Source organism: Rhipicephalus microplus, unplaced genomic scaffold (genome assembly GCF_043290135.1).
Source record: "Rhipicephalus microplus isolate Deutch F79 unplaced genomic scaffold, USDA_Rmic scaffold_539, whole genome shotgun sequence".
Classification (NCBI taxonomy): Eukaryota; Metazoa; Arthropoda; class Arachnida; order Ixodida; family Ixodidae; genus Rhipicephalus; species Rhipicephalus microplus.
Genome location: NW_027465099.1, coordinates 13,877 through 33,624, shown reverse-complemented (window position 1 = coordinate 33,624; position 19,748 = coordinate 13,877). Strand labels below are relative to the sequence as shown.

General features: G+C 41.6%; 1 protein-coding gene across 2 annotated transcripts; it reads left to right on the top strand.

Moving 5' to 3' along the window:
* The first annotated feature begins 775 nt into the window (after nt 1-775).
* Nucleotides 776-19,281, top strand: LOC142795063 (uncharacterized). 2 transcript variants are annotated; one of them, XM_075885997.1, is made up of 9 exons: nt 778-1,059; nt 1,614-1,711; nt 1,913-2,095; nt 5,347-5,431; nt 11,054-11,203; nt 11,288-11,500; nt 14,737-14,911; nt 16,353-16,429; nt 18,984-19,281. In XM_075885997.1, exons 1-9 carry the CDS (start codon nt 916-918, stop codon nt 19,257-19,259), a joined length of 1,401 nt encoding a protein of 466 aa, XP_075742112.1. In that variant the 5' UTR covers nt 778-915; the 3' UTR covers nt 19,260-19,281. The 2 variants fall into 2 exon arrangements, with proteins under 2 accessions (XP_075742110.1, XP_075742112.1); XM_075885995.1 differs by having other exon boundaries at nt 776-1,059; nt 11,054-11,500.
* Nucleotides 19,282-19,748: the final 467 nt, after the last annotated feature.

Sequence of the window (19,748 nt, the reverse complement as noted above, 5' to 3'; positions counted from 1 at the left end):
TTGTTGTTTGTGGTTCCGTGGATTTTGGGTGTGGTGTGCGTTCATATCGCTGTCTCATTACTTCCCGATATTTGCTCATAACATAGAGCAGCTTCCTGTAATAATTACTGTATGAAGGTGTATGACTCGTCAATCAAAAGTAGCGCTTAGCTTGAGAATTTTACCATGAAAGAAATTTCTTGTTTGACTGGTAGTAACACATTAATGTCTTAATTAATACTTAGTAAAAAAAGTGGAAGTTCCTTTCATTTTTGTAAAAAAAAAAGACCGAACAGCAGTACACTGAATCGGCGGAAATTTCAAAAAATCAGTAGATCTATTAGTGAATTGTGGCCCCTAGAATATACTGCCAGGGACCATAATTCAATCAGCAGTCGTATTAGCACTACTGCTACGGCTTCTGATTTGTATTTAATACTGTGGTACAGCGTGCCCATGATCATGCCAAATTCAATGTGTGCAGGCGCCATAGCAAAACGCGTTACGAGAAGGTTGGTCAAATAGCACGGTTGTCAAATAGTAACACTTCAAGGCACCTTAGACAGCATTATGGTTGGAACGGTTGGAATAAGAAACTGTCTGTTTATTTTTAAACTAAAACATACTTTAAAAAAATTATGGCCGTGTGACGTCGCTGTCACTGTAAAGTACCAGACCTTAACTTCACTATTTAAAGGAAAAAAAAAAGATAACTCTAGTTTGTGGTTCACTAAGTATTCCGGCTAGGTGGCGTCAGCCACCGCCCGATCTAAAGGGTACAGCCATATCAATCCATCCATCCATCGGCCGCCGCTGCGCCATCAACATCAACTGCAACGAGGAGGCACGTGCGTAGCGGGGCCATGAATTTTTGAGCGAGTGCATGTGCCGCGGCTGGCTTAAAAACGATTCTTTGTCTTGCGCCGCTGTCGCCCCATGCAATCGAAGTGCCTCGTTACATACGGCGACAGAAATGTCGCCGTCGCTTTCGACGAGCCGTGGACGGGGCGGGATTTAATTGAACACTTGAAAGGGTTGGACATGTTCTCAGAAGTTGACGCCTCTGCCATAGGCTTGACGGTGAGTCCTTCCTTTCTATATATTTCTACAGTCGTCGTGCTGCAGTGGTTGCCACAGCGTTTGTCATCGATTACTGTAGCTTTGTGTTGCATCTTTTTGCTTCGTCCATTCTATAGAAAAACCCGACAGCGCTAAGTTACATGTTATTGCTAAATTTCGCCCAATTTAAGCCTCGATGACAATCATTGCTGCACCGAATTTACCCCTCACTTCTTTAATCGTAGAAAACGTGGAAGGTATTTTTGTTGAGTAGGGAATCCTACTTCGAGATCGCGCTAGGTGTCGATTCCAGTAGTGTTCGGCATCTAGCGAGGCTGCACGTGTATGTGTAGCCGACGCTGGCAGTAGTCAAATTTATTTAGTGTGTTTATTAAATACAGTTAAATGTTGCGCTTTTCACTTGCTGTGGCGGGAATTCGGGACATGTAAATAGCACGAATGCTTGTGGCAACAGCAGGTCTTTGTTGGCCAACATTGCAACCATGACACTTCCAAATTTTTTATCCGTGTGTTATGTAGTGCCCTTCTGAGTTCTGGCATTCTTATTTTTCCAGCGTTTCGACGAAGACTTCGACGTTTTTGTCGACATTACAGAAGTGGACGTGATCGAAAATAAATCGAGAATAAAAGTCCGACTGACCAGCCAAGTCCGGTGAGTAGTTTTGCATCTTTAGCAATACACTTACAAGCTGCTTGTTGCACACTGCTTTGAGAAAAACGGTGGCTAAAGTTTTCATTTAAAACAGACCTCTCAATTGGATAAGCCTCTTAGCTTGGTAGTTGTAACAAAAAAAGGGTGAGGTGGTTTTTCATAACAGCTTGACAAAATGCAGTTTCTGTGTTGCTATTACAGGATAGCAGATGTTCTGGAAGAGTCTGCACAGCCGTCACAGCCAGCACGGACCGGTGCATACTGCCTCCCAGATGTACCACCAGACATTGCCTGGATGGTAAAATGCCACCAGCCAGGGCAGTACTTCGTAGGTCGCTCTCGAGTACTACAGTGGCTTCACCATGACTTGTACTTATACGACATGTGAGTAATATTTACGTAGATACTGTGCAATATCCTGTTTGAAAGTGCTTTGAAACTTTTCTTCACATTCATCTTTTACCCGCTCTCGTGGGTTAAAAAAAAAGGGGGGGGGGACATCCATGGTGAATAAACAAAAAAAATTGCAGAAAAAGCACTCAAATGCTAGAAAAAATATCTGACATGTCATAGTGCCATCTGTGCAGCTGAAGGAAGCTTCAATGAAGCATGACCCCTTGGTGACAAACCATGGAGTAGTCACAATGCCCACTTGTTTCCTCCCGTGATTAAATATATATTGTTTTTGTTTACATCATTGTGGTCACTATCTTCAAGGTACCAGCTGGTTGGAATGCTGCATAAAGTCTCGCTCAAATGCAAGGAGTAGAAAACAGTGGCATCAAAGTAGTGCCAGTGCCCCCTCCATATCTGTACTGACATTCTTTAATGAGCTAAAAGATCATGGTTTCAGCCTGCTTGTGGTAGCCAGCACAGAAAACTGTGATGACTCTTGAAAACTTTGTATAAGACCCAACAACAGGTATACGAACAATATAGATGCTTCTATGATGCCTTTCAATGCCTGTTGCATTGTTGGTACAGTCGACTCTTGTTAATACGAAGTTCCCGAGAACCGCAAAAAACTTCGAATTAAACGAACTTCCAATTAGGCAGAAATCACAAAAACATGGCATCTTTATTAGGTTCAAAGCCGGCAGTTCTTTACGAAAAGTAGTCGGTCATCTTCGTCTGCTTCTGTTTGCCGAATCTAGCAGTGGAAAGCAGGTTTTGGAAGGCGTAGATGTGCCCAAGTGCTTCTTTAGCGTTGTTCTCCCAAGTGAAAAACCGCTGCGCGAGAGCGAGGCCCGCAGCTACATCGGCAGCCTTCGGTTGTGGCTTGCTTTCAATGTCATCTTCGTCGTCGCTTTGATGAACGCTTTCGTGGGGCCGAACAATCTGCACAATCTCGCTGTCCGTCAGTGCACCGCACGTTTTGACTGTGCTGTCCACGGCGACATAATCTTCAAAGCAGGGGTCACCGAGGACGACGTCAAAGCTGCTGTCACCGAGAGCGGCGTCAACAATGCTGTCGTCAAGCTCGCTTCGCATTTCCACCGGCGGACAAGAAGCCTCTCCCGAAGAATTTGCCACGAAACCACAGGCCCTGAAGCAGTTGGCGATGGTCTCATTCTTCACGCAGCCCCACGCTCGCGCTAGCATGTGGATGGCACTAATTAAACTCGCCTCGTATTGCGAGGACTTATCCATGCACAGAATCATGCGCTCGATGAGATGCTTCCTGTACAGGACATTCACATTTTTGATTATGCCCTGGTCCATGGGCTGCAACACAGATGTCATGTTTGCGGGCAAGTACGCAAGATGGATGGCACTCAAGGCTGGTACGTCCATGTGGGCACTGCATTGGTCGACAAGGAACAACACCTTGCAGTTCGATGATGCGAACTTCCGATCCAGTTTCCTTATCCAGTCCCTGAAAATGTCGGACGTCATCCACGTCTTTCTGTTAGAAGCATAGTCGACAGGAAGGGTCCTGACGCCTTTAAAGCACCTAGGCTTAGCGGCCTTCCCGATCACAAGAAGGCGACATCGTTCAGTGCCAGTCATGTTTGCGGCAATCATAACAGACACCCTTTCCTTACTACGTTTATCGCCAGCACAGTCGTCGTCTTTAAACGTCAGTCTTGTCTGGTAGCAACCGATAAAAAAGCACAGTCTCGTCTGCGATAAAGATGTCTTCCGGCTGATACTCCTCAAGGTACCCGCGAAGATTCTCTGCTTTCCATGCTGCAAATGTTTCCTGGTCGACTGACGCCTTCTCTCCACACACGCTCTTGAAAATCGGGTCATGGCGCTGTTTGAAGCGCGTCAGTCATCCGTCCGATGCAGCGAAGTCGTTGATGTCCAACATTAACGCAAGAGATGAGGCTTTCGCTGGAATGACCTCACCACTGAGAGGAAGTTTGTTGTTGCGTGCCTCTCTGATCCAAATCAGCAGCGCCTTCTCCAAATCCGGGTAGGCGCCGGTGCGCATTCGCTTCCGTGACATTTTAAACTTGTAATTTGCAAAAGCATCCATTATTGATTGCTTGTTTTTTATAAAATTCGAGAGCATGTTAGGCTTAATGCCGTACTTCCGTGCAATGTCTTGCTTGGCAAGGCCTCCCTGCTCTACTTCTTTCAGGACTTCTTTCATCGCCAGATCAAGTGTTCGGTACGAGCCGCGTTTTGCCATTATTCAACGTCGTGGCCAGCCGAACACGAGGAAATAACTTGCGACGCGCAGCTGACACAGTCAACGAAACACAAGCAGAGACGAGAGAACAAGACTGACAGTGAAAGGGATAGCTCGACGTTCGACACGCCGGTGCTGACTGAACAATCTTGCCGCTTCATGCACTGTGGCCCTGCGCACAACGACGATGTCCACAACAGTGCGCTGCGGACAGCTACGATGGTGACGACAGCAGTGCGGTAGTTGTTCTGGCACTTGAAAAATTGCGCATTTTATTGAAACTAACGGTTGCCTCGAGGCTCTAGATTAAAAAATAACTTCTATTTAACCAATCTTGTGGGCTTTCAACTTCGAATTATTGAGCATTTTTTTCTATGGTGTTGCATACAAAACTGACGGGAACACCTCTTGACTTCTAATTAACCGAAAATTCCAATTAAGCGACTTCGAATTATCGGGAGTCAACTGTACATACACTGGATTTCTACTTATCTGAAAATGCCCCGCCATGGTGGTCTAGTGGCTAAGGTACTCGGCTGCTGACCCGCAGGTCGCAGGATGGAATTCCGGCTGCGGCGGCTGCATTTTCGATGGAAGCGAAAATGCAGGAGGCTCGTGTACTCAGATTTCGGTGCACGTTAAGAACCCCAGGTGGTCGAAATTTCGGGAACCCTTTACTACAGCGTATCTCATAATCATATGGTGATTTTGGGACGTTAAACGTCAGATATCAATCAATTACTTATCCAAAAATGCCTTTCTGATGTTTTGTTCTAGCCATACTTTCTGCAGTTATTACCCACAAAGAAACTTGGCTAAAGGCAACCTATTTTCTAGAAATGCAATGCCATTGCAATTGTAACTGTTGCGATTTTTATTCTTTGCATATCAAAGGGGCTCTTGCCCTCATACTCTTCTTTATCGATCTCTCGATAAAGCTTTGGTCTGCTAGTGAGTAACTTACATTCTTGCTTTTGTAAATATTTTTTCCTGCTAGGTACCCTGGGAAATTGTACACAGAGGCAGCACGGGCTTTGATCACCAGATTTCCTAACTTGGCTGATGTAGCGGGGACTGGCTATGTGAGTTCACATATTATTGCAGAATTGATTGCACTGAAAAGCTTGTCTAATAAATGCCTGCTTTTAAGGACCAACAGTGAAGCGAAATCAGTCATTGACAATAAAAAGATAGCTTCTGCAAGAATTTCAGAATTGAACATGGCTCCTCCTGTTCTATAAGCCATTATTCTAAATTGGGACAGGCAGTTACACATGATTAGCCGATGCAACATTCAATAGTGAAATGCTGCTCGCCCTCAAGGTCCCTGTGTGATGATAAATCTGCAGGCTTAACTTTGCTTCTGATTGGAATCATTGCATTTTCATTAAAAAAGTAAAAATTAAAAAATAGCAACGGCACTTTATTACATGAATACGTATTCATGATGTGAGGAAAGGTAATGTTAGAAAGCTGCACTGCCTTCACACCATCAAGTGAGTCTACCAAGAAGTCAGAATCCACTACGTTTTCGGTCATTAAATACCTCCATGAAACTAAGGGAGAGCTTCATATGTGACGATGCATTATCACTAAGAGCATTGTTCGCAGTCCAAAAATGCTTGTGCGCTGCAAGACAGCATGTAAAGTGCATGTGCTGCACCATTCTTTTTTTCTAGTTAGCTGAGTCGTGGTGCAGCAGGTGATGTTGAACATGTGTTGTGAGCCTGCAGGTCATTCCGTTTACAAAGGGAACAACCAAGCAGTGTCATTCGGTTTAGTGAGTAATGAGGAGCAGTGTAAGGAACGCCAACATGCCAAACAACATGGCTGTGGTGATTTCGCTTAGGTGTTGTGAGCTTTGTCTTGTTTTTCTTCCATCTTAATCTTTAAAAGGTGGTGTCCCTTCAACAAAAAAGTTGAGGTGCATGGAACAGCTTAGTTTTCCTCTTTTGGTCGCTAAATGAAGGTGCTCTATAGCAGCTATCTTGCATCAGTGCTTCGTTTTTGATCTCCTGATATGGTGCCGTTCATGTCTTCACAGAAGAGAGAACACCTGCTATAGGGAAAAAAGTCCCGCAATATGCTAAAACAATAATTTGTGCTTGCTTATGGGTGATGGGGTGCAACAGCCCATATGTGTGCCTGTGGCACCACAAGGGCTTAGTGTGTATGCACTGTGTTTTTCAGTGAGCACTAAAAAGTAGAACATATTCAAACTGTGCTCACCGCACCACAGTGGCTGCTTTTCATTTAGTGGTGAAGTGCAGAAAGAAAAAAGGAACATCCCAGTACTAAGAACAACTTCTTGCTGGGCGAGTTGGTGCATGTCTGTGGTTTGTAATGTTGCACATACAATCGAACAAACACAGGAAGTAAAAAAGCGTAAACGGAAAGAGCGCAAACTATCAACTGGCTTTATTCCTTTGGTTGCTGTAAATATATGCACATTTAGCACATGTCCCAAAAAAATTTGAAAGAAGGTTTGTTTACATAGACGTATGTATATGTAAGGCATATCGACATGAGGCGTGTATTGGCCCATAATCGCAATGGCAACGTATTGCTGCGTCTCTTGCAGCACACATAGAGGAACTCTGAGTGCTGAAGAGAAAAAGGTAAGCCGTAAACTTTGCCCCTTGTTTTTTTTTTTTTTTTCCCCAAGCTGATGGTTTTTTTAGCATGAGCTCCGGCTACTGCTCTCGAAAATACGTGTTTGCATTCTCCTTTCTATGCAAGTAAGACGTGCAATAGCATTTGTATTCGTGTTCCCATAAATTGTTGCATGCCAAAGCAAGGCAGTTTTTGCAATGTTTCCGCTAGCAGCTGTTTACCAAGTTAAGGCGACTCATACACTTATGCAGAAGCCACCTTCATGCAACGAACTTTATCACAGCTAATTGTGTGTGCCTACGTTTCATTGCATGTGCTGAGCACATCGCATGCTTGAAAAATGTACGCAGTCATGCGCAAGTCATCCCACTAACCGATGGCATGCACTTGCTTCTAATTGAGCATGTGCCGTTACCCAAACATAATAAACAAAACACATCAACGAAATATAGGCACACGCAATTAGCTGTGATGAAGTTAATTGCATAAAGGTGACTTCAGCGTGTAACATAAGCTTCTCCGTCACTTGGTAAATGGTTGCTAGCGAGAACATTACAAAAACTGCCTTACCTTGGCACGCAACAATTTTCGGGAACACGAATGCAAATGCTATGGCTCGTCTTACTTGCATAGAAAGGAGAATGCAAACACGTATTTTCGAGAGCAGTAGCCGGAGCTCATGCTAAAAAAACCATCAGCTTGGGGAAAAAAAAAAAAAAAACAAGGGGCAAAGTTTACGGCTTACCTTTTTCTCTTCAGCACTCAGAGTTCCTCTATGTGTGCTGCAAGAGACGCAGCAATACGTTGCCATTGCGATTATGGGCCAATACACGCCTCTCGTCGATACGTCTACGTAAACACACGTGAGCCTGTGTGTACTGCGCCATGTGGAGCCTCTAACATAGCTGCTATGCACACAACGGCGGACAGATGGCAGCGATTTTGCATAAGGCCTATACTCGCACATAGTACTTCAAAGCACCAGCATTTGCACGCCAGCTCAATATTTATTGATCAGAGGTGTGAGCTATCGAAAAGTCAACAGGCAGTGGGGATTCCTAGAAATTTTCGATAAAAATATTTCACGTGAGTCATCTCTTTCAATAAAAATATTCTCACCGAGTTGCGATCGCTAATATTTCATATTTCAAGGAACGAGATCGAAAGGTGTCAAGTAAGGCACAGAGCACACGAGATATTAGTGGTAAACAGCATTGACACAAAGTTCAAGGAAGTCAATTGCATGCAAATGGACTCACTGGCTCACTGAGACTGATAAACAGCGCTAGTCTGAGTTTTGGTGTCTCTGAGTCCGAGCGAGTCCCAAGGGCAAAATATATTTCATGAGTGAGCGTATGTGAGCTCTTCATCTTTGCCGACCTATGTGTGTGCCATTTCACATGCTAGATGGTGTTAGTTGCATCCGGCGGCTTGTCGTTCTCTTAGCTCTTTCAAACTGAAGGTGCAACTAGCTGACAATAAGCACACTACTTATGTGTTGTGAACTGCAGCAATCAATGGACTGTGGTATGAATAATTGGCCACCAGAAAGCTATTGCAAAAAAAAAAATAACTGCACTTCAAAATTGTTGTCACAGCCCTTTTAAGGGACGTGGCAATGAAAATTATCTTTATTTATGAGGCCAAAGGGATGAAATTCGGCATGCAGATGTCATTTGTTGTGCTGATATCATAACTGGAATCGGTTTTGAGCTATCTAATGTACCTCTTGAGTTACAACACTTGATAGACTCTCATTGTCATCCCAATATTAATTAGCTAATTAGACATAAGCTTGTCAAAATTTTTGCATAAGGATATTCACAAGGCTTCATTTTGTGCCATAATGCTATTGGTTTATTTTTAATATTTAAATAAGCACACAAATTTTTTTAATGTCCCAGACATATTGTCTTACCAACAACTTTTATAAAAAGCCAATTAGAAAAGTCCGTATGATGTGTACACAAATATGGACAGCTTTACCGCACTCACCCATGTTTGAGAATCTAAGTGCAAAAAACGGAATGGCTATAGCTTAATTTGTTGTGAAATGGCATAGGGATGACTGACAGCAACTGCTCAAAAAATTGAAAGCTGAGAAAATGGAGCCCAAAGATTTTGGAGCTAGAAGTTGATAGAATGGAACTCTGAAGGAAACTGGCTTTATTTTTCATTGGAGAAATGCATCTTTGTGGCTATCTAGAGCTCCAATTTGTCCTCTTTATGATGCCAATATGGTGGCACTGTGCCAAGGGAGAGCTTCAAATTTGCATCTTGCTATGCCCAATTTTCACATAGCTTTTTTTGACGACATCCCACTAGTGAAATGCTTGTTTCTCAACTTTTACTGCTTATTTGGGTCTAAAATCACACTATGATGTGACACATGGTCTCAGGATTGCAGAAAAGAATAATTGAAAAACTGAACATTTTGACCAAATTACGATTCCCATTGCCACGTCTCCCCTTAAATATGCTCTAACACAATAATCATGTTCTGGCATAAGCTATTAGAAAATATTTTGTGCACTAGAATCCGATTTCAGAGCAGACATAGTGTTGGAAGTTATAATTATGCGCCTAAAATACCCCCGAGACCAAATTTTGAAACTCAGGTGCATGTGTGCGATAGTCCTGCATGCGTGAGCACTTCTTAGTGATTATTAGCGAGAAATGTTGCCGTTAAAATATTTTAATTTAATTTCAAAGTAAGCAAGAGTGCGCATCTGAGTTTGCATCAACTCGCAACATCACCACTAATATGACAGAGACAGAGCTCCATGTGATGTTTCGAAAGAAAAGCGAGTATTGTCAACATCACAAGATGTCATGCAGTGCCCGCGTGCACAATACACCAACTGAAATCTGGCAAGGACTATTTTTTGTCACCTCCCCACGCTGTCTTGTCACGCTGCTCTCAATGTGGTAGTTGTTGCTTCGGCCAGGATTGCTCTTTTTATTTTTCTGGGGGGAAGGGGGCACATATTTAGCACTGGCATCGTTTCATTGTTTATCACACATGGGGCCCAGTTTTTATAACTGAGAACAACACCATGGCTTAAATGCACATTATCTCGCACTCTCTCTTTCTCGGACACTGGTTGCTTGTTGGTATTTAGGGGAGCATTTTGAACTGACATAAAATTGTTCTAATTCAGTGATGCTAGCATTATTTATACAATGCATTTGAGCATTAATGATTCAATTTTGGGATGTCCAGACACAAAGCTACAAACTGCAGAAATGAAGGAAAGAAGTGTAAACTTAAGGGCTCATTTTTTTTGTAAACAGATTATTCCAAGAACTAACAGACAACAACGCCAAGGAAAGTATAGGGAATGCTATCAGAAGTAACTGTAATGTAAATGTTAATAAAAGTGAACGAAAAAATAACTTGCCACCGGCACGGATCGAAGAGTGTTCCACACTCATTGTAGTGGCAATGGGCAACACTGACTGACCCTCCCACGTTTAAATACACATATAGTATACCCATAAGGTGGATGGGGGGATGACCACCACTGTGGCTCAGTGGTAGAGCATCGGACGCATTATTCAAAGGCCTTTGGGCCGGTACCTGCCAGTGGCAAGGTATCTTTTCGTCCACTTTTCTTTTGTCACATTTACATTACAATTACTTTTAATACCATCATCTATACTTTTCTTGGCATCATCACCATCTATTCTCATTATTAATCACTTAAACTGCAGTAATGAAGTTACAAGCAGAACATTCAGTGTAGTTTCCCTTTAAGCTCAATAAGTACCCTTGTGGGGTCAGAAAAAATAAAAACAAAAGCAGAACAGAAGTGCCGGGGAGGTAAATTTCTTTTTTCATATTTTCTGTTATAAGTTATTGATTAGAGCAATGTTTATTTTCAAAAGAAAAGGGATGAATCAATAACAACTTTCCGAAATACTTTTATTATGTGATCTCACTCAACCAAACTGTGATGACAGCTGCTGCAGTGGCACTCATTCCTTGTACTTGTTGCCAGTCATACTTTTGTGTGTGAGGCGATCCATGATCACATGATTGCAGTTACCTATTTAAATAACATATTTAGTAACTCTCTCGTGCTTTACAGGATTCATGGCGAGAAGCTCTAAGATTTAAAGCCAAATATGAAAGGAAGAAAATGAAGGCATTAACAAAGGAGAACACAGAAAGAATTCCGCGGAAGAAGAAGCCTACAGAGGACGAGTGCACTGCTCCTCGGCGCACTGAGAGGCCTAGTGTACGTATTTCAAATTTTGCACAGCCCTGCAGACATCAGGTTTGTCTTTGCCATCTGGCCAACAAAATTTATCTGTGCTTTCAGGCAGCTGTCTTGGCTGACGCAGAAGATGCCGAGACCATTGCTGGTCACGTTTTGGCAATGACGAAAGAAGTTGCAAAGGCCAGGCCCGACATGGCCTATATTGAGGACTGTATGAGCAGAACTTTGCCAAGCAGAAGGGAGTGGGTGTCCCAAGACAGCCCATCTGTTGATGACATCATTAAGAAGTACCCTGCTCTTTTAATCGGCTCCATCGTAAGTTTTTCAGTGTGCATTCATGAATCGAAAGTGGCTAAAAAGTGCCCAGGGAAATAGCATGCTCTGCTGTTTCGGCCACATCCATCCATTCTTGAGATGTTTGTTTTGCAATTATTTGTTGTACAGTTGTTCTAAGTATTTTATTAGTTCATCAAGCTTTTCAAAATTTTTATTCTGCAGTTTATTTGATATAAACTATTGAAATGTTATTTACTGACTGTTTGAATTGTTCACTTTATGCTAACATGATGCATATGTACAATGGCTTGAACAAGAATGCAGTAAAACCCTAATGTACATTTTTGATTAAAGTGTAAAAAGTACACCTAAGATGTGAAAAAACAGGAAAAATGAAAATAATTTAGCATTGCTGAGCTGTATGGTTTATTTCATTGCTTACACTTATTGCTTTTACTGTTGCGTGGTTCTGTCCAACACACAACCCGAGAGTCTGCTTGTTTAGGGAATATCAGGGAAGCTCGAAACACAGAAATCGCTTGTTGTGACGTCAAGATGGGGCAGAAAGGGGATACAACATCCTTTCTACTACTGATAGCATGAAGCGAGTGAAAGCAGTGTTTGAGTAATATTTCAGTTCATCAAAGAAGCAATGGAGAGTGCCTCTGAACTTGACGCAATATAGAAGTCGCACAAAGAGAATATAAAAGACGAAGCAACAACTGCAAACCTTTGGCAGATAGCAGAGCAACTCTTGGATTTGTAATCTAGAGTTGCCAGTTCTGCTTATAACAGGAGGATTCGGGCTTCTTTTTCTGCCGATTTGTTTGGAGAATTTTTCAGTCGCCTGTCGCGTTTTAGTTTGGGGTAATTTGCATTTCCAGCAAATATAGTTATTTTAGTTGTCACGTTCCAGAATCCACATTTGTCATTTACTAATAACATTTTTGTTGACTGAAACGTGAATGCATAGGCGTTTACAGGGTTCCCCATAAAGGGGGCCAAAGGTTCGTTGCAGTGGCCCTCAACCCTACTAAGTCTACGTATGGGGAAGATTTTTTGCTCCCCCTTCCCTTAGGTGACTAGGTGAGCTAGGCTGGCCCCTGTGACCCGCTTTCCATGTGCAGGCCTATGGTTATGTGTTCAAACATATGTTGAGGGAAACTCAAGTAAACGTCAAATATATGTCGGGGGAAAATTATAAATAACGTTCATCATGCCATGGCAACATAATGGAAACCATGCTAAGAAGTATCTATGTGCTTTTGTTGATAGTCTTGTATATTGATTCAAGAAATCGTGGAATCACTAGGATTATGCCAAATAGGCCAATTTAGTGCTTCAGCACTAATTTGTGAATGCAAGATGAACTTACTGGTACATTAGTGACAGTAAAAGGGTCAAATAAAACTTGCAACATTGCCTGGTGCATTTACTCATGACAATCAGTCAGTTGTTCGAGTGCCTGGTGTAATACCGTAGAAAGTCTAGTGCTACGGCAGCCAAAGTGATCACTACTTCACGATACCTTTGCGAGATTGTCGCCTTATTTGCCAATGTTTGGTAGCTACAACATATCACTGTTGGCATTGTTTTGTGTCATTGTGGTTTGTAGGAGATGGCCGAATGCCCTGCAATAGTGACTTTGAAAGCAGTTGTCTAAAAAAATGGCTCCTGTGCCAGCTCATCTTAAAGCTATTCTCTAGTACATGCATTGCCACACTCAGCCACAATCTAGTTGACAAATGGAAATTCAAATTAAACTGTGGAAGGTTAGAGTGGCATCATCCACAGAAACATGGTAAATTTATGCTATTTTATTGGCATTATGTGATTCATTTTGAGGCTGTAAAAGAACAACTAAAGTGCATGCAGCACACCCATTCAGGGGAAAGCGAATGTGTGCCAAAATTGGCAAGGTGCATGCTTTGATAATTTATGTTAATTTGGCTTGCTGTACAGAGCAGCATAAAGTATTTTTGAAGGTTTTGCAGTAAGTCTGCAGTTGTCCTTGCTTATATTAAAATTTTATAGTATACTTGTTTTATGACACAACTGGTGGTGCGTCACTGATGTACATCCCTTTGTCTCTGCACTTTTGGCTATAGTCACTCATATTACATCATAGCGACAAGCTACTAACATCTAGATTTTCAATAGCTATATTGACCAAGCGGCAGGAATGAGTAATCTGTTTGCTAAACAGCTTATTTCGTCACTTGCTGCTTCAATGCATCGAATTCCTTGGCAGGACTTACGAAGATTATGTCCTGCTATGTACTTTACTTGTGAAACTGGCAGATAGTAACCTCCGCATTTTATTTCAAAATTGCCCTTTTGTGCTTGGTAGGAGTAGGTCGAACCTTTTTATAAAAGACACTGATTTAAAATAGAAATTGGTATAAGAGACAGCAGTGTGTCTACATTGAAATAGGTGTTGATAAGAAAATGCATAAGTGATACCCATGCTTATAAGAAACACCGCATAAAAAGACAAGAGTTGCTCCTCAGTACAAATTTCTTATAAAGGGGTTCAACTGTATTTGAAAGTGGCTTTGTTTGCCTTTTTGAAAAATTAACAAAAAGCTGGTATTAAGAAGACCGGCAGAAAGAAAGAAAATTTAGACAGTAACAAGGTTAGTTGAGCACACTAATAACAAATGTCTGGTATGTTCCAAGGAACCATAAATATACTCAGCTCAAATGCATTCGCTAGCAGTTTATCTCACATCCATAGCACCATGGTGCTGTGGATGGCACTGCAAATCCAAAACTTAGAAAGTATGTCCCATTTCAGAAAACTGTTGCAAGGTATGAAAATGATGCTTCAAAGCCTTTTTCATAACCTGGTGCACAGTCTCATTTCCTAATATTTTTTAACTGCACACGTATCTGAGCACTTCTGCAACTCCTTAAAAGGGAAAGATATTATGCATTTGTAGCACGAAGCTCAACCGAAATCCTCGTGTATCTTTTAGGATGAAAGCTTTGTTCTGTCCATGGAAATGTTGAGGAATCCATGAAAGTTTTTTTGTAGCTTGGTGCTACAAATGTGTGGTTGTCCATTTTTGTTTTTGTAACAGTAACCGTCTTGCCACATTGCAAGAGCCCATAAAACTGATTAACATCATCTTCAGCATTTTTATTCATATTACTGTAATCGTGAACCTGACTACACGTTTTGCAGTGCTGTGACCTTGTGCAATGTTGTACCGCAGATGCAAGTAAGTCTATAGGGTTTACCGTCATTAAAATGCCTTATGAAAATTTTATAGGTGCAGCTGGAATTCAGGTTGCTTACCAAAGTGCCCATAATGGAGAAACTGGAAGAATTCTTGGGGCCTGCTTCAGGAAAAATAGTAAAAATAGCCAGACAGAAACGTCACATGCAAAAGTTTCTGGAAGACCTCGATGCTGTTCTTGTCGATGCCTCTGAAGATGCATCCGAGGGTAATTTCAAACATTTCTACGCTAACATTACCACCTTTCTTTGTATCTAGCTTCCAGTAGCGCCATTCTTCCGATTTTACGTCAAGCAAATTGGGTGCTGTAAAATTGAATGTATTAGGCAAGATTTGTTTGCACAGTTCTACATTGGTTGACTCAGAGCATGCGTTCGATTAGTCTATCACTATATGCACTTGTTTTGAAAATGCAATGTCACACTCCTAGAAACTGGCATTAAGTGCCAACGACGTGATTACAGGTAGCTATTACAGAGATAAATTTATTTCAAGAGCTCATGTACAGAAGCAATAAAAATTGCTTAAATATCTCAGCTGCTGAAGATCTTAAACTGCCTCTATTTGTGCAATACATTCACCACTGCTTGAACTTCTCAGCTAAAGCTAGGTTGAAATACAGTTCATTCTGTGCTCAAACCAATAAAATAAAATTTAAGAAAATAAGTTTTGTTCAATGATGGAACCAAAACTGAAGCACAGATGAGCACAAGCAAAAGACCAGAATGTTGGAAACAAAGATTACAGAAGAGGCAAAGTTCTGTATTTGTTGTGTGCCATGTGCGTTTAATTGCAAGCACAGCCTGCACGCCCACACAACGAAGTTGGTTGGTGGTCGATATAATGATGCTCACTTATTCTTGACGAAGTAGGGCAGTGACGCTCTTCCGTGTTTTAGTATCGCGGCTGAATGTGGGTGAATTTCATTTCTTCTCAAATATTACTAGAGGTCGGTTTTTGAAAATTTCTAAACTGCAATGGGATTTTTGCATGAATGAATTCAATACTCCCATTTCACAAAATGCCTACCTCCACTAATAAAAAAAGGTAATTTAACATTCTTACATACAGTTCAAAGTGATTTCTTTAGTCTTTTTAAAGGGGTCGTAGCAGGCAAGATGGGTGCCACTGTGTTTTCCAATACTTTTCTTGAGTTTTCAATTTATTTCTGTGCATTCTACATTTGGCAATGGCAAGGATTAAAATTCGTGCCAAAATTTTTTTCACATCTGAAAGCACGAAGATGTAAACTGCATCTTCTAAAGGTACGATAAAAATTTTGTTATATTATGTCTTGCAGTGCTATCCCCAATGGGAATTAGGTTCTGCTGCTTAAACACCATAGCAATACACAAACTAGTTGTGTAGTAATGTAGATGTAAGTAAGCACGTCTACTCCTTCTCACTTCACATTAGGTATCCAGCTGGTCTGTGGTGCACGTGACTGTGAATTTCGCTTGGCTGGGTGACCCTGCATACTTCCTAAGTTTGAGTGTAGTTACCATGACTACCCCATAAAAGATAGTCAGTCATGTACACCATTACAGCCTCTATGTTTCTAGTGAGTTGCTAAAATGGCAGTTTGAATCCAGCTTGTAGCTTTTGCATTTAAGTACTTTTTGAAACAGTGCAACTCACGGTTTTTTCAGAGGTGATGCTCACTGCTGCTATTTGTGTCCTTCCGGCAATGGTGAAGGAAAGAATGGATGCTTTCATCTGCAAATTTGTGAGTATAATTCATAGTTTGTATATTACTTTCCCTGTGAACTGCAGTTGTGAAGTTGCCATCTGTGATAAATGTTTGCTATATCTTTTGCAAGTGAATTGTTGAAAAGCCTTTCAACCAGCCATGTCCAAGACGACTTTCACGTACCATTTATGCATAGGTTACCCAGTACAGTAGAAGCCCGCCATAATGTAGCCCGCTCGGAGGCTACATCACTGTCAGCCACTCTTTGCATTGTTTTTATAGGATTCAATGAATCGGTATCTCCACTGTTTGAAATGCCATGAACTGGCACTCCAAGCTGACCAGAGTGGGCACGTTGATTTTTTATGCAGCCCGAACTGGCTTAAGGATGCATTCAGTGATGTGATGTTGTGTATCGCGAGCCATGATATGGTTTTTATTCGTGTCACCATAAGCATAGATCTTAGAACCTGTGTAATGCTATGTAAGCACGGCATCTGTGCCACCGTCGTCATCCCCAGCCTATTTTTGTGTCTTCTGCAGAATGAAGACCGCTCTAAAATTATCTCCAATTTACCCTTTCTTGAGCAAGCCGATTCAGTTTCATCCCTGTGAGCTCCCTAATTCTGTCGCTCTAGGTGATTCCCTGCCTTCTCGGCTTTTCCTCTTTTTTTTTTTGCATTCATTCTGCTTCTCTTGCCCCCAGTTGTTTGTTTTACTCTTTGTATGGCCGCACCAAGTTTATTTCTTTCAACCTGCAGTACCCGACTGTCTCACCCAATCTGGTGTTTTCTAATAGCTTAATGTTTTACCAACCATTTCCTGTTTCATGGTATGGTACATGGTCCTTAAAGGGATACTGAACAAATTTTTGGCCACCAAGATATTCAATCAAATTGGAAGTGGGGTCCTCAAAGTGATCGGGACAACCTTCATTCCAGGCAGAAACTACAGGGAAATAATGAATTTAATGCGTTTTTAACAAACTACTACCGCATCCAGCAGCCACGCCGTTCACTACAGGAGGTGATGTTTCGTGACGTCATACCCACCCGAGATGGGCACACTAACAATGCGGGCCCTCTACTCGCTCATCTCCCCCTGCGGTTCCTAGAACCGGTATGAACAGCAGCGGTTGCAAACAGTTCTCCCCGCCGAGGCCAAGTAGCTAGGCAAAGCATCAGTGCTTTTGGGAAAGAGTGAGAGAAGAGGACAGGAACTCGTGCGCCCTGCATGTTTCTCGGCGAATGTGATGGCATGGTTTCCACTCGCACACAGACGCCACGGGTTGACAATTCATGAAAAATACAGGCAACTGTTCAAAAATATGGGAAATCAACTGTTTATCAGAACAGTCACATCTTCTGATTATAATCACGAATTTTAGTCAGTTTTCCAATTTTTGTTCAGTATTTCTCTAATTTTTATTAAGTTTCCCTGTTAGGCTCTAAGCCCAGATTACTTGTTGATCTGGTGGTACGTAGAGGTTTGCATACTTTTCATTTGAGGAACAGTGGCTGATTCCCTGTCATGATTTGAGAATGCATGCTTTATGCACTTCTGCCCATTTTTAATTTTGATTAATTTTTTTTCATAAATAGGCTCCCCTTATAGGTTTACATACGCTTGTGCAGACTCCAGGGTAGGCAGCCAATAATGAACTCTTTTTTTCTTTACTATTAGCTTTGTTGATGGCATATTCCTTTTTAGGCATAATTTTGTAGTTCTTGATATATATAGTCAATCTTTTTTTTCAATTCACTGCCATGTGTTAGCTCACATAGTTCTAAAGTGTTTTTTGTGCAAGGTTTTTGCAAATTAAGGGCACCTAGGCCAGAAACTGCATGGTCTTATCGCACTCAGTTTACTTGTGGGTTGTTTCTGTTGTCATGCTAGCATGCCATGCCTGCTCAATTTTTTCATGCCTTCAATGGAATCTCTTACAATAACATTTTCATCGATAATGCAGTTCTAAATGGAGTTCTAATGCAGTTCGATAATGCAGTTCTAAAAGACAATCTAAATATGATTGTATGTGCCAGTACCCCTATATATAGCCAAACAAATTGGAGTCATGTAGCTTTGTTATATTTTGCGTAACTGATTGCCAAATTCGAAAAAAGCAGCAGAGCAAGTAAGCGTGGCACCCCACCTCTCCGTCATTATTAATTTACTGTGCTTCGAACAATTTTTTTTACAGCAAAACCAATTGCGGATCTCTTCTTTCCACTGATCAAACAACAATATAAAATTCTGAAAAAAATTTAAGAGGTCGACCAGCCATGGTTTGTTCAATCTTACGTGGAATCACACCTTTTTCTTTTTTTTTTTTCAGAACGAATTATTGGGTTGTGTGTAAACAAGACCAGTCACTAAACTGTGGATAAGCCTGTAGCCTTAGTGCGAATGCTTTATGAATTATTAAGAATGTTCCTTCTAGTTTGGAAGCATGCTTTGCAAATTAATTTCAGTTTCATTTATTTGTCAGTGTGCCGTAAAACATTACGTTTTATCTGTTCCTACATAAAGGAGCTGTTGTAATAATGAAGCAACAAGTTTTTTGTTGAAGTGTGCTTTTTTATTTTTGTAGGACCCCACAAAGACGCACTACGTGCCCACAGTCACATTCATGGGAAATGTGTTGACATCTGATGCATTTGCTGTGAGGCTGGAGGACATCGAAATTGCAGAGAAGAGCCTCTTGGCAGCAATTTCCACCCAGATGGCACTATACTGGGCTACCAATATAGTTTTTGATAAAAAAGCTCAACGAACGTTTGACGTTCTATCCCGCGCTCTTAAAGTGAAGAGTGGCCTACGGCCAACACCACTAGTCAGCGTAACACTGACCACCCTGAGCCATTAATGAATAAAGTTTTTTGAACGAATAGATGTGGATTTCTTATCTCTCCTGGAGCCTCTGTGCCAGACATGGCGCAACCTAATGAAAATCATGTTCTTGAAAACTTTTTTTCATTTGCCGCTGGGAGAGCTTGACGGCTGGTTTCTTAAAGAGCACTCGCACAAGTAATGAACTACATTGAGAGACATCGATCATGAGCAACTGCATGCGACTCTGATGAGGAACGTTGTGAAAGAGTAACCATCGCTCTCATTGGCGTGGAATATCCATTCTTCCCTGCGGGACTAATGGGAAAGAGTAACAATTGCTCCAATTAAGAGCACTCAGAGAGAGCAAGTGTTACTCCTGTGAGAGTATTCACAGAGCATATTACTCCTTGTAAAGAATAACCATCGCTCCCCGGGGAGTATTGATAAAGACTATCTGTTACTCCATCAGGGGCATACGGAAGGACTAAGCGTCACTCCCATAGGAGCATTGACAGAGAGTATC

What these genes read in the sequence shown, in the direction of transcription:
- LOC142795063 (XM_075885995.1), top strand. Translation starts at nt 916, where the DNA reads ATGCAATCGAAGTGCCTCGTTACATACGGCGACAGAAATGTCGCCGTC. An exon ending in ATGTAGCGGGGACTGGCTAT is followed by an intron (nt 5,432 to 11,053) that starts GTGAGTTCACAT and finishes CGTGCTTTACAG; the next exon opens with GATTCATGGCGAGAAGCTCT. An exon ending in CTCTGAAGATGCATCCGAGG is followed by an intron (nt 14,912 to 16,352) that starts GTAATTTCAAAC and finishes CGGTTTTTTCAG; the next exon opens with AGGTGATGCTCACTGCTGCT.